Source organism: Terrapene carolina, unplaced genomic scaffold (assembly GCF_002925995.2).
Source record: "Terrapene carolina triunguis isolate 2854851 unplaced genomic scaffold, T_m_triunguis-2.0 Scaffold66, whole genome shotgun sequence".
NCBI lineage: Eukaryota > Metazoa > Chordata > Testudines > Emydidae > Terrapene > Terrapene triunguis.
The window spans coordinates 28,650,447-28,669,879 of record NW_020664417.1 but is presented as its reverse complement, the minus strand read 5'-3'; the positions used below and the strand labels follow the sequence as shown (position 1 = coordinate 28,669,879).

General features: G+C 37.2%; 1 protein-coding gene across 2 annotated transcripts in view; it reads left to right on the top strand.

Annotated features, from left to right (window-relative positions):
- FSTL5 (follistatin like 5) overlaps positions 1-19,433 on the top strand; it is a 529,446-nt gene that overhangs the window by 270,071 nt on the left and 239,942 nt on the right. For both annotated transcript variants that reach the window (XM_024211556.2, XM_024211555.2), the window contains exon 4: positions 11,306-11,502. In XM_024211556.2, coding sequence (XP_024067324.2) covers positions 11,306-11,502 — 197 coding nt within the window. The remainder of the gene's footprint in view (positions 1-11,305; positions 11,503-19,433) is intronic.

Below are 19,433 nucleotides of genomic sequence, written 5' to 3'. Positions count from 1 at the left end.
GAGAATCTTCTTTTAGCTTTTAATAAATAGAGTAATCATGATTACATGCTAAAAGTGGTAGTAATAGATGTCAGAGTGGTAGCCGTGTTAGTCTGTATCAGCAAAAACAATGAGGAGTCCTTGTGGCACCTTAGAGACTAACACATTTATTTGGGCATAAGCTTTTGTGGGCTAAACCCCACTTCATCAGATGCATGGAGTGAAAAATACAGTAAGCAGTATTAATATTACAGCACATGAAAAGATGGGAGTTACCTTACCAAGTGGGGGTTCAGTGCTATTGAGGCCTATTTAATTATGGTGGAAGTAGCCTATTCTCAACAGTTGACAAGAAGGGGTGACTATCAAGAGAGGGAAAACTACTTTTGTAGTGCTAACGAGGCCAATGCAATCAAGGTGGACGTCGCCCATTTCCAACAGTTGACAAGACGGAGCGAGTATCAGCAGCAGGAAAATTACTTTTTGTAGTGACCCATCCATTCCCAGTCTTTATTCAGGCCTAATTTGATGGTGTCCAGTTTGCAAATTAATTCCAGTTCTGCAATTTCTCGTTGAAGTCTGCTTTTGAAGTTTTTTTTGTTGTTGAAGAATGGCCACTTTTAAGTCTGTTATTGAGTGTCCAGGGAGATTGAAGTGCTCTCCTACTGGTTTTTGAATGTTACAAATCTTGATGTCTGATTTGTGTCCATTTATTCTTTTCCATAGAGACTGTTCGGTTTGGCCAATGTACATGGCAGAGGGGCATTGCTGGCACATGATGGCATGAATCACATTGGTAGATGTGCAAGTGAATGAGCCCCTGATGGTGTGGCTGATGTGGTTAGGTCCTATGATGGTGTCCCTTGAATAGATATGCGGACAAACTTGGCAACGGGGTTTGTTGCAGGGATTGGTTCCTGGGTTAGTATTTTTGTTGTGTGGTGTGTAGTTGCTCGTGAGTATTTGCTTCAGGGTGGGGGGGGGTTGTTGTCTGTAAGCGCGAACTGGCCTGTCTCCCAAGGTCTGTGAGAGTGAGGGATTTTCCTTCAGGATAGGTTGTAGATCCTTGATGATGCACTGGACAAATTTTAGTTGGGGGGTGTAGGTGATGGCTAGTAACATTCTGTTACTTTCTTTGTTGGGCCTGTCCTATAGTAGGTAACTTCTGGTTACCCTTCTGTGTCTGTCAATCCGTAATAGATGTGCACATTTCCGCTCATACACCCATGCACACCACCCATACATCCTTCCGTTGAAGTAAATACCTGAAATGTAACATGCCACCGAGGTCAAAGAAATCTCCAGTTTCGGAATTAATATGGCTTGAGGTAATTCCCCAATTTTCACAAAGTTGTTTACCGATGTCAAAGATCCTACAGGGCTATCCATTATTATATTATAAAAAGATATTTTTAAGTGCATCTTTTAGCACTCTGAAAACTGTAATTTGTTCCAGCTTAAGCTTGGAAGCTTACTTGGAACTTCTAGGTTTGGCCATATTATGGCAAACACTTCCTGTGTAACCTTGGGTAAGTCACTTAGCCTCTTTAGGTATGTCTATGCTGCAATTAAAATCATATGACTTTCCCATGACACCTGACTTTGGCTATTGTATCTCAGGCTAATGGGCTGTTTAACTGCAGTGTAGATGTTTGGGGTCAGACTGCAGCCCAGGCTATAGGACCCTGCAAGGTGGGAGTTAAATAGCCCCTTTTATTTTTTATGACACCATCTTTTTCTCTCTACACACTCAAGTATTTGCCAAAAACCTCTGAGATAAGTAATATTTTATAATTTGAGATGGTAAAAACCATTTCCTAGAATACTCTTATTTAGAGCAATCAGAAATATTTCTTCACACAAAGTTGTAATGCTTGTACAGTATTTCCTTTCCTAACTAATTTTTCATCAGTATAATCTAATTAATTGTCAATGTTTCTGCTCCCCTTACAAATTAAATAAAACTTAAATTGTCAAATATTTACTTTTCTTATGCATAATAGGCAAACATCTATTCAAAACTCAGCCTATGAGGACAATAGCACTTAAAAAAACCACTTTACAACTGTTTCCTTGGTAACTAACACAGAGCTAAAAGAATAAATTGCATGGAGTGGAAGGAAACAAATAGGCAAATCTTTCCACTTTTTCACTAAATCTGAACTCTCATTAACACTCCCCAATCCAAACCTATCAATATTTCAAAAATTAAATATATGAACTGGGGGACAGAGGAGTGACAGCTCTTTTACTCCTGTTTAACGTTATTTAAGTTTCTGCATGCATTTCACAAAAAATAAAGCTATATTATCTAAAACCCAGTATGAACCCAATAAAAAAGTGGTGAAATCATGCATATTAAGGGGTGGGGGGGGGGGAATGTTGTAGATGCAAGAACCTGAAAACTTCATAACTGGATTGCTTCCTCCCATGGAGCATTCAGGCAAATGTTAAAGATGGGAAAGAATAAAACACAGACTATAATTAGTATTTACCAGTAGTATCTCCTTTTAATTTTTTTTCAAGATTGTAATGGTTATGAGCAACATTAAGGGCAAGATTGTACCCAGCTCCTTCATGCAGGTTCATAAAGGGGGAGATGGGAAAAAAACAGCCACAATGGCTTTGATCTAGCAAAGCATTCAAGCATGAGTTTATGTGAGTTTATCTAAGTATGTGAGTAATCTTGTGAATTCTAGCTGTGAGTTTAAGCTCAGTGTGACTAAAACTGAGCTTCAGGTTTCAGAGTGGTAGCCATGTTAGTCTGTATCAGCAAAAAGAACTAATGCTAATTTTCCCCCTACTGTTACTCACACCCTCTTGTCAACTGTTTGAAATGGGCCATCCTGATTATCACTACAAAAGTTTTTTTTTCTCCTACTGATAATAGCTCACCTTAATTGTTTAGTCTTGTTAGAGTTGGTATGGCAACCCCCATTTTTTCATGTTCAGATATATCTTCCTACTGTATTTTCCATTGCATACATCTGATAAAGTGGGTTTTATCCCACAAAAGCTTATGCCCAAATAAATGTGTTAGTCTCTAAGGTGCCACAAGTACTCCTCGTTCTTAAAACTGAGCTGTTAATCTTTCATCCCATGCTCTTTCCCCCTCCCTCCTTTCTTTGAGTATGTCTACACTTCAAGCTGCAGATGTAAATTCCAGCTTGAGGATATATACCCACATTAGTTGTGACTGATCTAGTGCACTAAAAGCAGCAGGAGGGGCTAGCCACCCCAAGACTAAGTTGCTAAATATGTACTCAAGATGGCTAGCCCCTGGGTTGCTTGGACTGCTGCAGCTACCCTTTATTTTTATCATGCTAACATAATCAGAGTTCATACAGGTATGTCTCCTCGAGATGGAATTTACATCTCCAGTTAAAAGTATGGATATGCCCTCAGTCACCATGAAGAATGCAACCATTCTGTTTGTTACTCAGGCCCATAACCATCTTTTGACTCTGGCCTCGCTCTAGGTCCTCACATCCAGGCTGTGTTTAAATATTGCTGGGACTTCCTTTGTAATACCCTAAGATACAGCTTTTCTTCTCTACCACACAGCTGAAATTCTTGCCTCTTCATTGATGCAAGATCCTCTTCTCTGGTCTTGACAAATACAATCTTGCTTCACTTGTAACTATTCAAAATGCTCCTGCAGAGATCATTTTTCTGGATCCTCACTTTAGTCATGTTATCCCTCTCATTTCACCTCTCCATGACTCCCCCAGTAATTAAAGACAAATTACTCGTCTTCACTTTCAAAGCCTTCATATCCTGTCCCCACCCTGCTTACCAACAGTCATATGCTACTGAGATGTCAACTCATGCCTCTGCTCTGTCAAAAATTCAAGCCTTCATCATCTACCGGTTAAATTTTCAAACAGGCATCTTTGTTCTTTTCCACCATGCTGTCTCTCACCCATAAATATCTGCAGAGCCACCTCATTGCCCTTCCTTTAAAGCTCGCCACTTAAAACAGTTTGCCATGTGTCCTACAAACAAACTTGAAAATAAATATTCAATGGGTTGTTGAGGCCTTTGCCTATCATACTGACCAGCACTGTCTGGTTCCTTGTGCTTTCCCTTTCCATCTATTATATCCACTTGTTGTATTGTGCGTAGATTGTAAGCTCTTTGGAGCAAACACTGCCTTTTTGTTATGTGTTTGTGTAATATTTAACAAAAAGGGGAGCTAGTCCATGACTTGGGCTCTCAGCTGCAACAACAATGGAAGTATTAAATAATAGTTCCTTTGAAGTCAGCATGACTACCTATGTACTTAGAGTTAAGCATGTGGTGCCAGTCGCTGTCCTTTCACACACTAATTCATGTTTGCCCAGACTAATACTAAAATTCTGAACCTATGAGTAGTTTCAAACAGATGCTATTTTAAAAATCATATTTTTTAAATGACAGAGGAATATTTTTTTCCTTTCCCCTGAAATGTGTAGTTTTCTTGAGGCCCATATAAATGGCAATATTCAGTATTAGATCAAGGCTGATAGGTTTATGATCTGTTATCTAGCTGCACAGTTAGGAATAGGAGCTTTATATTTTTGGAAAGGGAAGATTCATAGCTTCCCATCTGGATGCCTATCGCTACTTTCTACCTCTGGAAGTCTCAACAATATTAGTCATGACACACTGAAATACCCCCCAAAAAAACTTGTGATCATTTTTAGAGGTGTGTGAAATTTTGATTGATTTTTCTCTCCCTATGACTCCTGTACAATTGGACTCACGCTGACTAAGGCATTGAGCTATCTAGGCAGAAGCATGCAAAAAGTTATCCCAATTTTTTAAAAGACTCTCTTAAACATAATTTTCTGTGGCATGTAGGACATATTGAGCATAAATGATGGTATGGTAGATAAGACTTTATTGGCACTCATTTGGAATGACATAGCTTCACCATTTTAAAATAATTTTGGCAATGCCAACTTATGCTAGTACAAGCTTTACACTATACTACAGTATTGTGTATTCTTATTGTATTTATATAAATTAGAGGGAATATAGGAATGAGCTGGAAGAGAGGAAGTCAAAGCAGCAGTTCTAAATGAAATTTCAAGGAGCTTAGAGGTGAAAAGAAAGGAAATGGGATGGTAATTGGAGAGACAGGTCAAATGCACAGAAAATGATCTCTGATGGTTATACTTATTTTACAGATAAAGAGGACTAACACCAAATTATTTTAAGTCAATATTCTAATATAAACTTGTTATATAACAAATGTAATAATCTTAAACCAAAAGCTTTACTAAAGGTTAAACTGCTGCTAACATAAAACAAAAATATTCTGCAGGAACACCTAGTGATGTTGAGGTACACATTATACCAAAGTTTCCAGAGTCTTCACAGCAACTTTGATACAAGGTAGCAAAGTTCAACATAAGCTAAGTTCTTTCTGTCAAAATACAATGAAAAAGAAAGAATGGTAAAGAAAGTTAGACATAACCACACTTTTCTATAGAATTGTCACAGGTTGTGCAGGTTCTTGATTCATTCTTACTCTTAAAGAATGCCAAAGGTAGTCTGTACCTTTCTACCCATCCTCGTTTCTTTGACTTGTCATAATGTTAAGAGGAAACTCTGTAGAGAAAATGTAGGCTAAAGAATTTGAGCATGTGTTGAAAAGTAGTTACAATTGTTATTTATATATTTATTTTGATTTAAAATATGTAAATACATATGTATAACTTCTAAGCAATCCAACAATGAAAACTTAAAATTTATAGGGGGTATCAGTCAGTAATATAATACAATAAAATAAGTTAGCATACTAGCCAGTAAGTACATCCGTAAATTATACATAATCCTTCTCCACCAAAATGCCCTGGAGTCAGCCCTCCCCTGAAGTATTGTCAAATTGATGGCTTTTGCAGCATGCCTGAAGGTCAACACATTCAAGCTATTTTTGCATTATTTATTGATAACTGTCCTGAACAATTGAAAAGAAACAAACAAAAACAATGGTAACAGAAAACTTACTGCATGTGTTAGGAGTTATTTTCTTTTATAATTTCTCAGGCAGGAATAGACTAACATAAATATTGACAATACTTTTATATAATGCTTTTGTACCCAATAACTTCAAAGTATTTTGAATTGAGTGCTCTTTCTGTGAACTAGGGGAGTATTATTCTCATTTTGTAGATGGGAAATGAGGCACAGAGAGGTTAAATAACTTGCTAAGGTCACAAACAGCACAGACCTAACTGGGAAAGAATCTATACAACTAGAGCATCTTAATTACAGTTGTCACCCTATTTTATTTGTATTGTGTGTGAGAAGTGCAATGGTATCTGTTTAAAACCTAACTGATTCAGACAAAGAGATTTGTTTTTTTAATACAAGAAAATTGCTATTATTTTATGTTTTGAAAAAATGACTGTGCTTTGGTGATTAAATATTGACAATTTTTGTATATCAGTCTCAAAGAGATGGAGAAGATATTGGATGGCACATTACTATTGTGGCTGGAATTGTAATTCAGAATCAGGTTGATCTGTAGAGTGAACAGGTACACAGTGCAAGGAAATTACAGCTATTATATTACTGAAACAACACCATAGAAAGAATAGGCTTAAACACTGAAGTCTAGTCTAAAATGATAATCTGTAGGAGATGGGCTATAGACACATAAAATTGCTTTGCCGATTATATTTACTTCGTTTATAGCTGGCTGGCCACTGACAAGCCTTGTTATTAATGTTTCAGAATCTATACAATAATTAGCTACCCATTTCTGTCTCACATTAACTACAAACTGTTTCTTTCCTAAATCTTTTTTCACATTAAAATTGTTTAACCTAACAATCATTAATGATATACAAACACAATAAAAACTCTGGTTGGTTGGTTGGTTTTTTGTAACCAGCAAGTTATACCAATGGTTATGATTTCCCCTTAGGAAAAAAATATTAAATTTCCAACAGAAACCAAAGATATAGGGACCAGAAATTACCTTGATTGTAGAAACTCCATAACAGACTTTTAGTTAAGGCTGGCAATTTCTGTTCCTAGGGAAGTATTTTGTCCATGAAGACATGATTTATCACTGTGGTAAGTATAAACCATTTTAAGAACCGATAAGGGGTAATTTAAGGTATTTAGTTGACAGTGACACTGTTATAGTGTAATTAGAGTGATTGCAGGCAAGAGTTTAGGCAAGAGTTTAACTGCATCCCTCCCTTAATCTATAGTCATTGTGAATCACCTAAAAGACAGTATCTAAATTATTATGCCAGTAGTAAATGCCATATATCGCTCTGTATGTAGTCAGTTAATGTAGAACAGAAACCATAGATTCCCCATCATTGTCAAATCTAGATGTAGATTATAATTATGTACTCCGCTTTGTCTAAATATGACTGTTGTAGTCAATTTGAGATAAGCAAGCTATGTAAATAAAAGACACAGGAAAACATTCTATATTCCTCCTCTCCCTGTCCATAATAAGTGTAATTAGTTCAAGTAACTGACCTGTTCAAACTTGAGAACTAAAATGGTTTTAATTAAGTCATGAAAAATGTCTTCATGAGTAAGTGATTGAATTCTTTCAATAAAATTCACTTGCATAATTAGTACCTTAGTACGTGTAGTGACATTTAAAGTAAAAATATTGAACTTTCACTGTTTAAGCGTTATGATTTTTATCTCAAATTAAAGTCAAACTTTAAGTAATTTTGTGTCTACAAGAAGACTTGATGTTCCCCATGTGAATCCTTCCCTCATAATAATGTTTACAGCTTTATAATACTCCTGTGTATTAGAAGTGTTATCTCAACTATACAGATGGGAGACCCTAGAGTCAGCTTGGACCAGCTAACAAAGTAAAATATATTGACCTAAGTCTACACTAGAGAAAAAGCTATGGTTTCTTTAGTTAACCTTATTCTCTTTTCAAAAACTATACAAAACTTGTCCAAGGTCACATATGATATCTGTGTCAGAAATAGGAATTGAACTGAGATCTCCTGAGTCTCAGTACAGTGCTTTAACCACAAGGCATCTGTCCTAAGATAGATGGAATCCTTTGCAAAACTGATGGCGTAGACTGTTAACCCTTTGTCCACAGAGCATACATACGACCCATGAGGCAGGATCTACATATATTGTCCAGCTCTGAGAAACTAAGAGCTTGTAAGACACAATAAATATTAGATGTGATTCTACTTTAAGTCTTTGTATGAATCCTACTTGTGGTGTGCAATTGGAATATTTTGACCAGCAGTGTCTGTTGGGGCTATACCTGCGCCAGTCATGTCCTTGTGCCACTCTCCTCAAGGGCATATGATACAGAGTGGCCAAACCAATTTAGTTTCCTTCTTTGACAGGACAATTGGCCTAATAGATAGGGAGGAGCAATAAATGCAATATATCTTGACTTTAATAAGGCTTTTGACACAGTCTCAAGTGACATTCTCATAACCAAACTAGAGAAATATGGTCTCAGTGAAATTACTATAAGGTGGATGCACAACTGGTTGACAGACTATATTCACAGAGAAGTTATCAACGGTTTGCTGTCAAACTGGGAGGATATATCAAGTGGGGTCCTTCAGGGGTCTGTCCTGGGTCTACTACTAGTCAATATATTCATTAATGACTTGGATAATGGAGTAGAAAGTACATTTATGAAATTTGCAGATGATCTGGGACGGGTTGCCAGCACTTTATGTGACAGGATTAGTATTCAAAATGACCTTGAACAATTTAAGAGCTGATCTGAATCAAGATGTAAATCAATAAAGTGCAAAGTAGTGCACTTTAGGAAGAAAATGCCAAATGCACAAATACAAAATGGGGAATAACTGACTAGGCAGCAGTACATCAGAATAGGACATGGGGGTTATAGTGGATCACAAATTGAATGAGTCAACAAGATCAAGAGATCTTGGAGTCATTGTGAATAGTTCTTGGAAAACATCCACTCAATGTTCAGCAGCAGTCAAAAAAGCTAACAGAATATTGGGAATCAATAAGAACGGAATAGATAAGACAGAATTTCATGTTGCCTCTATATAAATCCATGGCACACCCACATCTTGAATACTGCGTGCAGATGTGGTTGCCCCATCTCAAAAAAAGATATATTGGAATTGGAAAAGGTTCAGAAACGGGCAACAAAAATTATTAGGGGCATCGAACAGCTTCCATATGAGGAGAGATTAATAAGACTGGGACTTTTCAGCTTGGAAAAGAGACGACTAAGAGGGTATATGATAGAGGTCTATAAAATCACAACTGGTTTGTAGAAAGTAAATAAGGAAGTGTTATTTACTCCTTCTCATAGCACAAGAACTAGGAGTCACCAAATTAAATTAATAGGCAGCACTTTTAAAACAAACAAAAGGAAGTATTTCTTCACACAGTCACCCTGTGGAACTCTTTGCCAGAGGATGTGGTGAAGGCCAAGCCTATAACAGGGTTCAAAAAAGAACTAGAGAAATATATGGAGGATAGGTCCATCAGTGGCTATTAGCCATGATTGGCAGGGATGGTGTCTTTTGCCTCTGTTTGCCAGAAGCTGGGAATTGGCAACAGGGGATGGATCACTTGTTGATTACCTGTTCTGTTCATTCCCTCTGAAGCACCTGGAATGGCCACTGTCAGAAGACAGGCTACTGGGCTGAATGGATCTTTGGTCTGACCTAGTATGGCTGTTCTTATTTTTTTATGTGTGATGCTGTTGCAAATAGAGAAAAATATCAAGTGGTGGGGAAGAAGGGGCTGTTAATAGGAGTGTCATACGTAAGACACAAAATAAAATTATTTTGATCTACTCTGAACTAGTGAGACCTTAGCTGGAGTATTGTGATAAAACTGGAGAGAGACCAGAGGAGAGCAACAAAAAATGGTAAGAGGTTTAGAAAACATGACCTCTGAGGAAAGATTAAAAGGAATTGAGCATGTTTAGTCTAAGGAAGACTGAAAGGGACATAACAGTCTTCAAATATGTAAAAGTTTGTTATGAGAGGACAGTGATCAATTGTTCTCAGTGTCCACTGAGGGTAGGATAAGAAGGAATTGGCTTAGTTTGCAGAAAGGGATATTTAGGTTAAACATTAGAAAATCTTTCTAACTATAAGGATAATTAAGCACTGGAACAGGCTATGTAGGGAGGTTGTGGATTCCCCATCATTAAAACTTTTTGAGAACAGGTTAGACAAAATCTGGCAGGAATGGTCTAGTATACTTAATCCTGCCTCAGACAGGGACTACATGATTTTCGGAGGTCCCTTCTAGCCCTACATTTCTGTGATTTCTGTGATCTCAAGAAACAACTCTGTCTTGAAACCTGAACCTTGTTTCTAATATTACAACAAAACTTCTCCCCTCACCTTGAAATGTGGCCTGTATGTGCGTGATGGAGGTTAGAGGAAATGAGGAGGTTTTATTACATTTTGTTGTAGAGAAAATAGCTTCTATAATCACTGTAACCAGAACATGTGCATAATGTAGTCCCTGGTTTATAGAAATTCCTGACAATGAAAGGAATAAACTAGATTTTTTGTATGCAGTTCTGTCATAGCTGTGTTGATCCCAGGATATGAGACATAAAATGGCTGAGGTAATATCTTTTAGTGGACTAACAGAAGCTGGTCCAATAAAAGATATTAACTTGCCCACTTTCTGTCTCTACTAGATCATATGTCACAGATATTCCTGCTCCCTCTTACCCTCTCTCCCCTATTAAAATTAAATTTGTATTCCAGGTGGATAAAGAGTTTGGGTTGGTTTATGCGTACTCACAGTTGTCACTTCTGTTTTTGAAGTCAAATCCTGTTATGAACTATATACATTTTGTCATACATCATTTTATCATGTTTACCATCATTACCACATATATTGTATTGCAATATATACTTTATTAATATTAATACAAAATGTATTATGTATAAAATGTTATGGAAATCTTCAGATAGTCCAGCTCTAAAATGACCAAAAGTGAAAAGAATAGCAGGCTGTTGGACACTGTTTAAGTTGTTACAAAATGTGTTTAATGGAAAGTCTTGTGAGACAGACAACTAAGCAACCACATATGATTGTTACATCTTTATAATCCTATTTGGCCTCACCCAAAGCACATGTAAGTAAATGAAAAGCCTCCCACTGATTTGGATTCAGCCTTCATAGAACAGATCTCTAGCTCACTAGAAGTACAAATGAAAACAGCAATGCACCCACATGCATCAACCCTGTTGGATAGTGTTAGTAGTAGAAGATATCACTGTCTTCTGTATTTGCATATTTTCTTTATCCATGTAAACCATTTTTAAAATCGGCTTCAAAATTATCTTGTGCATTTCCTTTCCAGGGGACAAGTGCACATCCACTGAATACAGCAAAGTGAAAAATATGTTGTTGGATCTACAAAACCAGCGATACATTGCTCAAGCAAAAGAAAAAAACACTGAAGATAAAATGATTTTAAAGAAATTGCTGGTGGATCAAATGTTTAAATATTTCGATTCTGACAACAATGGACTTGTGGACAGTAATGAACTCTCTCAGGTAAGATTTGGATTTTGCTTTCATCAGCACAAGACCTCTTAACTTTGCTTGTGGTTAAGTTTGTAAAATCTCTAGTGTGGTGTAGATATGTGGTATGTGGTGCCTTTGATGCAACCCTTTTCCTTCATTTGATTCTTACATGTAGGCTTAGTAGATGTGAGACTTCACTCAAGGATTTAAGACTGCTTGAAAAGGATTATTATTATCCTGAGGAATTAAGACAATGTTAAGATCTAAATAAGTCAGGAAATTAAAAAAATCTGTAAAAATGTTGACCATGCTGAACTGCACTACTTAACATTGTATCCCAATATAATCTTCATACCACCCCATTCTGTATATAACATGTCATGGGGTGTATGTACCCCATGTCAGCCCAGCAACCAAAGGGTTAACACAGGCACTCCTGGCCACCACTTGTTGGCAGCCTCATAACAGCTAAGAGAAAAAAGAGCTGGGAAGCAGAGGGGCAGAGAGGCTACCAGAAAAGTGAACTGGCTGGAAAAGGGAACTCCTGTCAGCAAGCTGCTGAAAAGCTACTTGGGTACAACATCCTAGAAAGAGATGACCAGACCAACACACTAAAGAGTCTGCAGAAACCCAGGGGAAGGTAGGAAGGAGCTCAGGCCACAGCCAGAGTCAACAAACCCTGATCCAGTTTGAGGGGCCTGAGCTGGAAACCAGTGGAGTGGGTAGGCCTTGGTTTCCCTACCATGCCCCCTAACGGACTTAAGAGCATAGAGGGCTTACAGATTCCTGGGGACCAGGAATAGACTAACAGCCCCAGTAGGCTGAGTAAGCTCAGGTGCAATGCCTGGTCTGCCACTGTACTGACACAACAACTTACATGCCACATTTTACAGGGGAAAACAGAAGTGCTTAAAAATACATTATTGGTACTGTTAGTCATATCTCTTCACCTGTAAAGCCAGGTAGCCTAGTTAGTTAATGCAATTCTACAGACAAATTTTAAAAAAACTTTCTAAAATACCTAAAATATATTTTCTATATGTGATATCATAATGTTAGGTCCAATATTTAATTATCTAAGAGGGCTAGATGCATATGTCTTATACTATTAGGAAGAGGGATTCATAGCTTTTGAATGCCAGCAAACTCCAATTTTTAAATCTATCATGAAATATATGTCCTTGAACCTGTCACTGGTCCAAACATTGCTGATCTCAGTCAACTAAGTAGTTTGGTGGAAAAAAGAAAACCTGTCTCTAGCATCTACTTTATTTAAAGAAGAAAAAAAGAAACAAACAAAAACGATTGGAGGTATTCTGAAGGCAAGTTAGATATAGTCTTAGCAGAGATGTGTTAATGAGCCAAATGAAAGTCAGTTGGTTAAAGGAGAAGATAAAAGTAATATGCAGTTAATCATATGAATAGCACAAGTGTGTGTGTGTGTGTGTGTGTGTGTGTGTGTGTAAAGCGGAGTGTCAGTGTTGGAAAGTGTTTACAAATGGGTTGGAAAAGTGAATAACAGTGGGACATAATGCCCAAGTTTTAAGCTGAGGATTTATTGTTAATAAAGGTAACTTTTTAAGTTCTAGTCATCATTTTTACTATCAACTCAAGGTCTTGTCTCTTCTTTCCCTATCTAACATACATACTTCCTATTAATGGAAGTTGCATATCAATAGAGAGGAGACCTCTAATCATTTCAAGTTGTATTACAATCTTCAAAAAAAACCAAAGTAATCCTTTTCCCGCCAGCAACTTCAGAGCTGTTGTGGATTTTTGGGTGGATTTGGACCATCTCATATATATATAGATATAAATAGATATATAGTGAGCTAAATCCCGCCCCCCCAAAAAAGTCATATCTCTGAAACTGTGTGTGTGTGTGTGTGTGACTGGAATAAAAGTTTATACATTCCAGATACCTAGAATAAATATATTATTGACCCTTGAAGCAGAAGGTGATATGATATAGTATACTTGACTTGCACTAAAGGGAGACTGCATTTCAAATCCTTCTTTATTTCACAACTGCAAACCAGCTTCATAGGTTCACACTATTTCACACTAGTCCTCATTTGTTTACGCTACAAATCCACTAGACGATTTTGAATGACTGGCAGTCTTTGAGTGAGAAGATACAGACTAAAATAGTAGTGTTGAAAGTGTTGAATGTCAGGATCAAGAAGCATTTACAGAACTCTATGGGTAAACTTCCTCATTCCTGAGTCAAAGTATTTTTGAATTGACGTCTGCTCCCTCATCTCCCCAATTCTTTCATAAACTCTACATTTTCTCTAATAATAAAATAAAATAAAATAAATAAAAAAGCACTGCTTAGAACCAATGGAAAATAATGCATGCTGAGAAAATTAATGTACTTCACTGTGGTTTGAGAATCTTGTTAAAAATATATATAAGTACTCAGGACACTGTGTATTCCACATTTCGGTTACCATGGAATTTGTCACAGAATCTGCCATCTTTTAACCTTGATGTGCGTAAAGAGAATCTTTATAATGTGAACAGAGTGTAAATTAAAGGAGGATTGTTTTCCTAAGTGTGCAAACAGATTCAGACAGTAGCTGTAAGATCTTCCATGAAGATTTAAATATTAACTGTACAACAGTTAGTTAATGGAAACATCCATTATACATAATCCCAGCAATGGTGGATAACAGTGGTGGACAATACAGCAAAGTTGCTGAGGCAACTAGTTGCTGACAACAGTTGTTGAGGTAATGACTGAGGTATTAAAGATCTAGAAATTATCACCTCTAATCTTGTTCATCAGTGGGGAAGAAGAGAGCAGAGGCATATCTTTCCTACTGCCAAAAATCTCATCAGTCTCCTGGGTGCAAATAATAAACACTGTCCTTCCTGGGTGCAAAAACTGCAAGACCCTCCCACCTTCCAAATTCATGGTTGAGAAATCTCATGACTTTGTTGTAATTATTGTAATATTTGGGTTTTTTATTTAAGCCCCCACTTCTGAAATAATCAAAATATATGATAATCTCAACATCCATTTAAAAAACAACGTTTCCAGTCCTCATGCTTGGAAAAAAAGCTTGAAATATGACTAGAGTTCACCCAGTAGGCTCAAAAACCAGAAGACAAATAAAAAAACCCAAATGAATTATTTTTAAGACAATCTCATGATTTAGGGGTGAGGCGCTTGATTCCTAATTTTTGAACCCTTGGGGACTGGCAATACTGCAATTTCTACAATGCAGTTACCAATCACCAATATAAAAATCTACTGCCTTTTAAAAAATACGAAATATTGGAGAAGTGTGAGAATGTTAATTTAATATAACCCACTCAAGGAATACTGGAGTGATTTTGTCCATTTTTATACTTTATTAGTTACACATTTCAGTGCATCCTATTTCCACACATGTTCCAATTTGCAGCACTGAAGTATTGTAGCAACCGGAAAGCTTTGCTGCATTATCTAAGCCCCTTTTATCTCAGAGTATGTAAAGTGCTATATACAGTAGCTCAGATGAATCAGTTGGAGACTTCATGTAAATAAGGACAGCAGGATTTGGTTCCTGATTGCAATATTTTGGTTCACCAATCATGAAATTTCTTCCCACAATACGACTTTTGCCGTGGTAAAGCTGTCTCCTTTTATGAATTGTTAAATCTGATATTTCCAAGAGTGAGATCTTTCCCAAAAGTTAATTTATATAATGTATCATTACAGTATCCAAAGTTGGCCAAACATTAATCATTTTCCCTTTCATTTGAACAGCCATAATCCTGATGTGATTTGTTATTAACAAATGATTGTGATTTACTATAATTTAATACAGCATTATAGCTCAAGAATATATTTACCTCAGTTGTCCAGTGTAAATATATGACAAATTGTGGAGTCTTTACTCATGTTAGTGAACACTTACTTATGTAACTATTTTAATGGTCACTAATGGGACTACTCACGTGGGCAGTGCTAACCCAGGATGGGTAAAGTTTGCACAATCTAGACCATACTGATTTAAATTTCATCTTTTTCCCTCTCTCAAAAATAACAATAATTCAAAACATCTAAACAATTTGTAACAATAGGAAAATTCAGTCATGGTTGAAGTGATTTGGTACCTTGCAGGATCAGACTTCAAGTTAACCAGAATAAAAGAAGATAATACATTGGCCCTCTGGTGGTTAGCTATGAATAAGGTTAACATTCTGTTACAGGTATTTTTGGTAAAAATCATGGACAGGTTGCAGGCAATAAACAAAAATTCATGGAAGCCCACTACCTGGCCCTGACTTTTACTAAAAATACTGTGGTGGAAGAGAAGACTAACAGTCGGAGCACTGCCAGCTGCTGACCTCCAGCAGCTTCTCCAGTCCCACTGCTGCTCCTGCTGCAGGGGATGATTGAACCCCAGCTGCTGCTCTGGCAGCCCTGAGGACCACTGCTCCTGCCAGCTGTTCCAGCACTGACACTGCTCTTGCTACAGGGGATGACCACTGCTGCTCCAGCCCCAGGGGGCGCTGACCCAACCCCAGCACTGCTTGGCAGCGCTGGGGCTGACAGCTGCTTCAACCCTGCTGTTGCAGAAGTAGTCACGGAGGTTCAGGAGAGTCACGGAATCCGTGACCTCCATGATAGAATCGTATCCTTAGCTATAAATTGCATCTGGCAAACTCACTTTCTAGCTATCTGTTCTCTCACACATAAAACAAACTATTATTTAATGCCCATTTATAAACTCTGCTTGTTTTCTTGTTGCAGATTTCTTTGTTACTTAAGTTACTTTATACTGGTGTGTGTGTTGGGGGGGGGGGGGGGGGGGTGAGAGCGAGAACAAGGATCCAAAGTATTATGGGGAGACATGGGAATAAAATTGTGCTTTTCTGGTGAAGAATGCAGTAGTTCCCATATGGTGGGATTGACCTTTAATAAACAGTAAACCACCTTTTTTATTTGCCATAAGTGTTCACTGAAAGGTATTTGGGCTTTTAATATGCTTCATCAAACTCAACTAGACATACTGAAGTGCATTTTTTGCAGTACTATAACAAAAAGATGAAACAATTTTACACTTGATTAAGTCCCCAGAAGCTATGTTTTGTTTTGCTACTGTATTTACTCGTTATGCTTGTGGGCCATCCAGAAGAATGTATACTGATGAAAAAGAGGGAAATTCTCCTAAAATGACTTGATCCAAAAGCAGGTTAAGCATGTCAGATAGAGTAATGATGAAGAATGAGATTTGCTTCACACTCTTATTCATGACGTACTGTTTAGAGTATCAGATGTCAAGATAGATATTGTTTTCTTTTTTTGTATTTACTGGTTTAAAATAGGACAAATGAAAACATTTAGTGGGATATTTTTTAAAACTCATAATTATTCTTTCATATTTTGATATTGTCGCAGTTTGAATACATTCCAGTTATGGTGGCGGGAGACTTGTTATGTATTGGTAAATTGACCTATGAAGTTGACTGCTGTTTCCAAGGGTGAGGCATTGAAGCTATAGAAAAAACTTTAAACTCAGATGACGAATACACCTTTTTAATATATTACCAAAAATGTTACACTGCAAGCACAAGTGGAGGCATAGTGTCTGACTTCTCATGAAGCACAGCAGCGTAAACAAAACTCTGATTTATACTTGGAATGTTTATACTAGATATAGGACAAGCACAATTTAAATATATGTCACAGGGCTAACTGCACCTTTGATTTCTCTGAGTGCATCCCCCTCAGGTGTTAGACCTCTTGCCTTCATCTATTCTGGATTGAATTGCATGATTTTCCCTACTCTTTAGACCAGGTCCAGGGTACACCCTGTGTACCAACTGTGATTGCTCAGTGGTCGTGGCATCCTGCAAGTCTTCCCTTCAGGAGCTGTGACCAGCAGTGAATACAGTGATGGAAAACAGCCTATTCTAAAGGAAGAATGGTTTAAGCTCAACTGTAAGGAACAAAGAGAAAAAGGGCTTAACAGAATAAAAAGTCTACCCGCATATCTATTTTATCTAATGCTTAGGTAGGCCTAGCTTATCCTAGATATCCCAGCCATTGTGGACTGGGGGTCTGCTCCCCAGCAGTCTCTCTCTCTCTCTCTCTCTCTTCCTCTTTCCCCACCCCTGGTTCTTCAGGGGCTGTCTCTTTTTATCTACTGAAAGTTCTCTCTCCCATTTTCCTTCCTCAAATTTTTACTCTCACACACATTCTATGTTTTAGAATCTCACGGGCATAGTCTTTAATTCATGCAGTGCCTACATGAATAGTAAATTAACTTCATCTTTTATTCACAGATTAAATGAAAGGTAATATCTGTGAACAACATAGTTATTGCACGTTAATTCATTAAAAAAAACCAACTCCTAACTTTAGTTTAGTATTTTAATTTTATTATAGTATTAGCACTCATTTTTTCCAAAAGATACAAGCAGGGTAGTAGGCATTTTGATCAAATTTTCCAAGTAACAGTTTAATCTTCAAAATCCTTGTTACTAGATTTTGATCCAGTCACGGTCAGTTCTTATATTTACCAATACAATGTTACTGATCTATTTCTTTAGAGCTGATGGGGTCTATCCTTTTATATATATAACCCACTACTTGGAGTTGAATTACAGCAGCATCCACTACCTCAGAGATGAAAGGTTCCTAAACTGTATTATTCCTCTACTGTGTCAAAGCTCTGAGATCTAAAAAGACTGGCATTTTATTTTTTTCCTTATATGGTAATACCATTCTTTCTTCTTACTGCCTTCAATACCTTGTATCCCTATTTACACAGCCAGGACTACTATTTTTAGTCATACCATTGCCCTCCGCATCCAAACAGCTTTCTGAAAGAATGCTGTAGCATCATTCAATATATAGCTCCTCACTTTCATTTTGAAGATGATCATCATTGAGATGAAATCTGGTATTGCCACACTCCCTCTCGCTTGTTATTGCCTCTAGTCTTTAAGTTTTTGCCCTTACCTGTTTCTTCCATCATGTTGAGTTTCCTTTCCAAACTTTGGTGCACTTTCACACCTGTGGCACAAGTAGGGACATGCTATGGCTCTTTAGCTACTGCTGTACCTACTTCACTTTTTATTGGGCCTTATTATTTCCTAAATGTTGTACAAAAATATAAAAATGCATAGTGCCTTCCCCAAAGTTCTTATAATCAAAGATAAAAGGGAAAAAAGAGCAGAAAACTAAAAATGATTTAGGAAAAAGATGGGTGGGATGGAAAGACATCTATAGTGGTCAGGGTGATAGGCTTGTTTTTAGTAGAAAAACTTCTCCATTGTTTTATCTGCCATAGGGAACACATTCAGTTACCTTTGATGGAACCAAATTAGTTGTTTCCACTATTCAAATCATGTGATTGAAAATATATATTTTAAACATACTATACATTAAAAATGTTTTAAGCTTCTGATAATGAGAGATGGAGGTCCTCTCTCTGATTTTGATTTAGGAAAACATCCCTATTGAGGAAAATACTTAAGCCCCATTGACTTCAAGTGCTCCTGTGCTTTCTTATATAACAATGGACTTAAGTATATGCTTTCCTAACTCAAGCTTTTATCTACAGGGCACAGGCAGGGGCAGTATAAACTTCTGCATAACTCATGCCTCATTTTCAAGGCCAGTCCTATCATTTAGCACATACACAACATTTTATTATATCCTTCTTAATTATATATTAGTGATGCCGTAAGTGCATGCTTTGCTTTAGAGAACAGATAAAAGATGCAGCTGCTGCCCTGAAGAGTTTACTATCTACTTTTAGACAAGACAGCAATTGAGGCTAATAAACAATAGATGTAAGGGAAAAGAAGTTATAATAAGATGATCATGATTATTCATCTTTTTTGTTTTGTAAATATTCACATTTTATTAATTCCATAATGTATGAGGCCACCACTTCCTGTTCTCCTGCAGGAAGATGTGGAACAGGGTGTGACCCGTTGTGACCGGGGAAGTCCTC